The 7,360-nt window shown below is 46.8% G+C and overlaps 1 protein-coding gene across 1 annotated transcript; it reads right to left on the bottom strand.

Annotated features, from left to right (window-relative positions):
- Positions 1-1,625: 1,625 nt before the first annotated feature.
- Positions 1,626-4,097, bottom strand: NDUFB4 (NADH:ubiquinone oxidoreductase subunit B4). Its single transcript, XM_033053390.2, has 3 exons — positions 3,844-4,097; positions 3,372-3,518; positions 1,626-1,791 (listed from the first exon to the last, which is right to left on the bottom strand). The coding sequence occupies exons 1-3, from the start codon at positions 4,042-4,044 to the stop codon at positions 1,729-1,731; spliced, it is 411 nt and encodes a 136-aa protein (XP_032909281.1). The 5' UTR covers positions 4,045-4,097; the 3' UTR covers positions 1,626-1,728.
- Positions 4,098-7,360: the final 3,263 nt, after the last annotated feature.

The raw sequence follows: 7,360 nt of genomic DNA, 5'->3' as shown, positions 1-7,360 counted from the left end.
AACAAATACAGTTGCAAGGGAGAATTTACTTGTGTGGCAACTCAAGTTCCAATTAGTGGAGGAAATGGGTCCTGGGAAATCAAATTAGTTTGTGGCAGCAAGAATAGCTAATTTAGCATGCTCAGACAAGCAATTATTTCCTTCCCTAAATGCCACTCTCTCCACGCACTGATGCCTCTCTGCACTGATCCACAGCCCTATCTTGTAGTATCATTCGTGACACTCTTTTAGGAGCTATTCTGCAGAGAATAATATGGGTTTGCTTTACTTAAACTAGCAGAACACACTGCAGAAACTGGTTCAAAAGGGTTTTTCTGTATACAGCATTAGTGCCAAGCTCCACACAACCTGAGTGTTTCATGGCCCACACAAAAAGAGTTGCAATAGGAAACACTTTAAAAATATTTTTAAAAAACAAAACAAAACACCATGAAAATAAAAAATCCAGGGAGAATGATTTTACTGAGAGGGTGACTGAGCATGGGCACAGGTTGCCCAGGAAGTTGTGGAGTCTTCATCTCTAGAGATACTCAAAAGCCACCCATACATACGAGATCCTGGACAACCCACTTTAGATGGCCCTACCTGGGCAGAGGGTAGGACCCAGATGACCTCCAAAGGTCCCTTGCAACCTCAGCCACTTTGTGATTATGTGCACAAGTTCATCAACTCACTCTGCTGGAAAGTGACTGCAAAGGGCCCATATTTACATCTTTATCATGCAGGGAAAAAAAGGATGCAGTAGACCTGTTTTTGCTGACTTCACACTGGCTGTTTGCCCAGCAGGCAGAGGGAAGTTTTCAACTTTTGTATGAAACTAAGCTTCTGGCATGAAACTCACTGTCTGAGAAGAAACCACTCCCACAGTCCCTGAAGAATGAGAGATTTTGGATCATGAAGGCACCTACAGGCCACAAAAAAATTCAAGTATACATCAAAAATCTTTATTTGCACTCACACCTCAGTACACTTGATGGTGGATTTTTTTTTTTTATTTGGAGCATAGCCCCTTTACAGGGATAAATTTTCCTATACTGCAAGATAGTCAGTGTCAAAGTGAAAATTCTAATCTTACACTTCTTCACAGGAACCACAGACTAAGTGGAAATTCTAGTTACATATAGCATAACAACACTCAGCTAACAATTTCCAAATCGGGTACTATTAAAAAAAATAGAAGTTTATTGCAATAAACAAACACATGGTTTCGGCTTGCAGGTTTATTATGGAAAAGAAAAATTAACTTATTGAGAGCAGTCAGGTAGACTCCTAAGTTCTTAAAATGTATCATAGAACTTGTCTATTATCCAGTCAGGGTAACCCACACTAGTGGGTTGTCAAAGTGATACCCACAGCCAAAGTGACACCAGGAAGAAATTTCTGTAAGACAAGCAGTAGTTCCTTTAGGAAACTGCATTGGTCTTGCTTATCATTTTAGCCTGCTAGTAATTTTAAACCTCAGCCTTCTTGGACAGCAGTAGCTTCCATGGTTTAAAAGGATCTTCTGTATGTATACCGAAAGAGTACAGTAGCTGAGTTCCACACACCCTCTCTGTATCCATCTGGTTTAGATATAAAGATCCTACATTTTTGCACTTCTCATGATTTTTAAAGATGCAAGACAATCAAGGAGCAATTAAGATTTATTCCTGTGACAGAGAAATGTCATCACATAATGCATCTTATTTTATTTATATATCCCATGAACATTACTGCAGTTCCAGGAACTTAGAAGAATACACTGAACGGTCGCTTGTATTTACCCTCCTGGATACGCTTTTCTTTACAGTCCTGTGAAAGAAAGAACATTTATCATTATCCTACTACCGAAGGACTTTCCATCACTCTGGGATAACAGAAGTTCTATTATGTCAGCATAGACTACATGAAAGTAGCACCATATAGGATTTTAAGAGTCTTTTCCACCCTAAGTGATTCTATGCGCACAAGCTGTTTAAAAGATAACAAGGCACTTAGCTTCACCTACTAAATGTCTGTTCAGATTGACCTCATATCCAGGTACTCTCACAGGCCAGCAGAGACCAATTCCTGTAAGGCATTTTTCACCAAACTAGCTGTGTCTCAATTTGTACCTTAGTTTCTATCTCCTCCTTCTGGCTGAATAATCCAGCTTAGAGATCTAATTAAGGAGAAACTTATTAGTAACTTGCCTAAAAGTGACTGTGCTCACTTTCTACCTATTTGTACCTCACTCTGTAGTCACGTACCTTTCTGACTGGTACCATTACAGTACACACTACACTGTGGATCCAGAGTACACTGTGGATACAGCTGGATTCCTTCTGCTGGATAAAACCATAAGGTTTACTTAAAACCTGGTAATTTATCTCCTGCTTGTCCAGACACATAGTACACATTCCTCAGAGAAAAGACTATAACTATCATGCCTTATGTACTACCAGGAAAATAAGAAAAATCCCCAAAAACCACCAAAAGAACTGCAATACAGGAAAGTGAATTATCCTGGACACTAATTAAAAGACCAGCATGGCAAAATACTGCAGAGGTACTGAAGTCTCAAGAACATTTATATTGACACACTCAACATGTTTCCTAAAACCTGAATTTTCAATTCACCCTAGCAAACAACATTCCCTACAAGTATTCTGTTAATTTACATTAGTGCATTGTGTTTATGACTTGGTCTGAAATGCTAATTTTGTGCAAAAGAGGGAAGTAAAAGTGATTTACAACAGCCACAAATTCTTTATTAAAAGTAGCCACTGTTTGCCTGTTAGCACTTTTTAATGTATGTATATAGCTCAGTGTTTTCGTAATGATCTAACATTGCTCAGGTTCTGACACTCATAGTTAAGGAGTAAGAATGGAAGCAAGATAAACCTTCCAAAGTATTAAAATATCCAGCTGAGATTAGACACTGCAATTAGCATAATTACTCTTCCCCACTTGCTTCACTAAATTAGAGAAATGGCCAAGCAATTGCACAAAGAGATGGCTAGGTTTGTCATCCATAATCTTCCTGTGTATTTTAAGTTAAAAAAACATAGTTAATGCACGCCATCTACTGAGTACAAGGGTAATTTAGGATTAATTTTCACTCTACAGTGCTACAGTGAATTTGGTGACTGCCAAATAGCCTGATCAGGCAAACTGTGACTGCCACATCCCCCAAGGGTACAATAAAGGGCTCTCAGAAAAACATGACTGCAACCAGTAACAGGCTTTGAGACAGCAGGCTCGCTGTCAGCCTTCCTTCCCTCACTACTTTAACGGTATTAATCATTCTTAGGCACATGAGGATCCCACGAACTGAGACTCCAAGCAGATCTACATTTTACAAGCTGGTGTTTGTGGTGTTCGCTGATGTTCAGCGTTGTGGACAGACTCACCCTGTCAGCTTTTAAGACAAAGATCCAGAAGAGGAGGGGGCCTAACGCATAAGCAGCTCCTAGAAAGGATGTCTTGGGTGTCGGGCGGAAAGTAGGGTAGACGTTCTGCGACTTCGCATAGGCCCAGCGGAGCAGGGCGGGATCTTCCTGGGGTGCAAAGAGAACGGCAGTGAGGCCCGCGGGGATCTGCCGCGGCACCTCCACCCGGCGACTGAGGCCAAGGCACACTGGGAAAGGGCACCAAGGACACGGGGAGGGCGGGCAGCGTCCCGCCGGCACGGCCCCGGTCCCAAGCACGGCCGCAGGCGCGGGCTCCGCTCCGGGACGCCAGGCGGACGAGCCCCGCGCTTCCCCCGGCGGCACGGCCCCGGTCCCAAGCATGGCCGCAGGCGCGGGCTCCGCTCCGGGACGCCAGGCGGACGAGCCCCGCGCTTCCCCCGCCACCCCCTCGCCCCTCTCCGTCCCCACTCACGATGACGGCGGGGGGGCTAGGGTTGTTGAGCTGCAGCAGGTACTGCCGCTTGAGTCGGGAGCGGATCGCCAGGCGCTCGACCTCGGCGCGGCGCTTCTCCGGCGATGTGTCGTAGGTGTCAGGGTCGAGCTCGGCGGGCAGCGAGACGAAGCGATTCGCCCGGTACAGCCTAGCTGCCGATGGAGGCGGTACTGACGCCATCTTGAAGAGCCAGCCGTGCCGCCGGCGGGGGGCGGTGCCGGCTCCGCCCCCACCGCGCGGTCGGCGAGAGCAGCGACCTCCCCTCACGGAAACGGAGTGGTTTTGGTTCAAGGGACGGTAAAGTTCATCCTGGTCCAGCACCTCTGCCGTGAGTAGGGACAATTTCCACTAGACTAGGTTTATCAGAGCCCCATCCAGCCTGGCCTTGAATACCTTCAAGGTAAAGGGCATTCGCACCTTCTCTGGGGAGCCTGTGCCGTGCCACACTCAGGGTAAAAGATTTTTTTCATAATACCTAACCTGAACCTACTCTTTCGATTTGAACTCATCCCCCCTCTTCCTGTCACTACATTCTCTTGTAAATAACCTTTCTCCATCTTTACTGTGAGTTCCCTTCAGGTACTGGAAGGCCACAATAAAGTCACCTCAAAGCCTTCTCTTTCCCAGGCTGAACAAAGCAAATTCTCTCAGCCTTTACTCGTGGGAGAGGTGCTCTACCCCGATTGGTCATCCTGTTGGCCTCCTCTGCACTCACTTCAACAGCTGGATGCAGTGTTCCAGGTGGGGTCTCGCAGACAGAGGGGTAGAATCCCCTCCCTTGCGCTGCTTTGGATGAAGCCCAGGACACATTTGGCTTTCTGGGCTGTGATTGCCCAGGGCCAGCCTCTCACCCACCAGCACCCCCAAGTCCTTCTGACCAGAGCTGCTCTCGATCTGTTTATCCCCCAGCCTGTGTTGGGGTTGCCCCAACCTAGGTGCAGCACCTTGCACTTGGCCTTGTTAAACCTCATGAGTTTCCCAGGTGCCCACTTCTCCAGCCTGTCTTGGCCTTACCAAGCCTCACCTGCTGTGGCTCAGGGCATGTCAGGGGAAGGTTTTGGTCTTACAAGAACAACAGTCCCAACAGGTTACAGTAATTTCACGATTACAAGCTGCACCATTTTGACTAAAATTTTGGTCCGACCCCGGAAGTGCGGCTTGTAATCCAGAGCGGCCAATATATGGACAATGTTCTGAAAGTTGCCAACTTGTGAGAGAGAGCCCGCAGCAGCCCCAAGCCAAGTTGGAGCCCGGCCAGCCCCGGAGAGGCAGCGGGACCGGCAGAGGCGGGCCGGGCCAGTAGAGAGGTGGGCCAGCAGAGAGGCAGGCTGGGCCGGCAGAGGCGGGCCAGCAGAGAGGCAGGCCGGGCCGGCAGCATTGGAGTGGCCGGCAGAGGCAGGGAAGCCCGACAGTGCGGGGAAGCCCGGCAGAGCTGGGGCTAGCAGTGCCAGCCAGGGCGAGCAAACGTGGTGGCAGCGGTGCAGGCGTTGGGCGGGAGCGAGCGAGCCTGGCAGTGGCAGCAGCGGCGGTTGGCCCCGAGTGGCCCTGCCAAGCGGCAGCGCCAAGCTGGGCCACCTGGCCCCGCTGGCAGCCTCAAGCAGGCCCAGCCCACCCGGCCCCAAGCCAAGCAAGTAAACCCCACGATCCCGCGATTCTGTTACTATTTGGCAACTCTGTGAAAGTTGCACGGGGATCCTTGCTGTGAACGAAAGTGCAGCTTACAATCTGGTGCAGCCTATTTATGGAGGAAAAACTAAACATTGCCGACACCCTGGAAGTGCGGCTTATACTCAGTGCGGCTTGTAATCGTGAAATTACTGTAATTTTTCCTGTCCCCTGAAATTAAAATGGCCTTCAGGATGTGAAAAACACATTTCACTGTCCTGGTAAAATTTACAAGATTTAATAAAAAAACAATAGGAGACACACATAAAGGGTTAAAATGGCCAGGTGCTTGGCAAGCTGTCAAGAGCACACAATTGCTTTGGGAACATTTCACAATACATCAAGCTGTTGCATATTCATTGTCCTTCTTACATAGTAAAATATTTCTGGGAACTATTTAGCATGGCCACTCTTGGGTCTGCCTTTTTAGAGCATGTGTGTTTCGTGGCTTGTGGTTTTAATCCTTTTCTTATAATCTTTTAATTTGGGTGGTGGTCCCGGCCTTTTGCAGCTAGTGAGTGTTGATAATTGTCGTGTCAGCTGCAGGGCCCTATCACACATTCACAGGCTGTTATCTCAATTATAGACGGGTAGTTTAAGCATACTATCTCTAAAAAACTTACGTCTAACTTTTGCTATTAGAAGAAAAGAAAAAAAAAACAATATTCATACAGAAAAGCTATTTTAACATTATACATATACCATTTATCCTAATAGTTGTGAAAAGCCAATAATATGTCATGCACTTATAACAAGGATGAGTTACAGGTCAGGAGCTTTGACCTCTTAGTCTGCTGGGACAAGGGGTTGCCATTTCTGTGGAGGTGTTTACTGCCCTTTTGAACAGTATTTCTATGTTTTAGGAAGTGTAGTTCATGTATGTCAAACTGCTGAAAATAACTCCAATAAAATTACAAATAAGTCTATTAAAATTACAGGATCACAGAAATCATAGAATCACTGTTGGAAATGACCCACAAGGATCATCATGTCCAACTTAGCCCTGCACAGAAGCATCCCCAAGACTCACACACTGGGCCTGAAAGCATTGTCCAGACATTTGAACCCTGTCAGGCTTGGTGCTGTGACTGCTTCCCTGGGGAGCCTGTTCCAATGCCCAGCCACCCTCTGGGTGAAGAACCTTTTTCTAATGTCCAACCTAAACAACCCCATGCTCAACTTAAGGCCATTCCCTCAGGTCCTGTCACTGTTCACCAGAGAGAAGAGATCAGTACCTGTCCCTCTACCTCCCTTCATGAGAAGGACTGCAATTAATTTACACTGTCAGTGCTACAGAGAGCTTTGTTATAGCTATGTTTGAACATTAATTCATTTTTAACTTTATTTTAAAATCCCTACATCTGAACAGTATTCCATGTTACACAAGACATATGTTGCAGACAGACTGGTATTGGTAAAATTCCGCAGTTATTGACTTTCAGTTTCAAATTGTCCCTTTGACACTTTAACCAAGGCTGAGCTGACTGGACAAGCTGCCAGATAACCTCCAGGATTCTCAAGAGGTGACTCACCACCCTGACAGATATTATTGACAGGTTCAGGAATCACTCTGCTTAGTGAACACTGGGCAAAGAAAACAGGGGTTTGACCTTGCACTGCTTTTGGCCAGCATGTGCCCTGCTGGCTGAAGGCCAGCGGCATCCTGGGTAATAGTAATAGTGTGGCCAGCAGGACCAGGGCAGAGATTGTCCTCCTGTACTTGGCACTGGTGAGGCCACATCTTGATAACTGTGAACAGTTCTGGGGCCCTCTCTGCAAGAAAGACATTGAAGTGCTGGAGCATGTCCAGAGAAGGGCAGTGGGGCTTGTG

Source organism: Catharus ustulatus, chromosome 2 (genome assembly GCF_009819885.2).
Source record: "Catharus ustulatus isolate bCatUst1 chromosome 2, bCatUst1.pri.v2, whole genome shotgun sequence".
NCBI lineage: Eukaryota > Metazoa > Chordata > Aves > Passeriformes > Turdidae > Catharus > Catharus ustulatus.
This window is presented reverse-complemented; position numbering and strand designations above follow the sequence as displayed.

Bases quoted from the DNA above. Each gene is read 5' to 3' on its own strand.
- NDUFB4 (XM_033053390.2), bottom strand. From the start codon at position 4,044: ATGGCGTCAGTACCGCCTCCATCGGCAGCTAGGCTGTACCGGGCGAAT. The intron at 3,519-3,843 runs GTGAGTGGGGAC...TTTGCACCCCAG, and splicing joins CTAGCCCCCCCGCCGTCATC to GAAGATCCCGCCCTGCTCCG. The intron at 1,792-3,371 runs GTGAGTCTGTCC...TTTCTTTCACAG, and splicing joins TTGTCTTAAAAGCTGACAGG to GACTGTAAAGAAAAGCGTAT.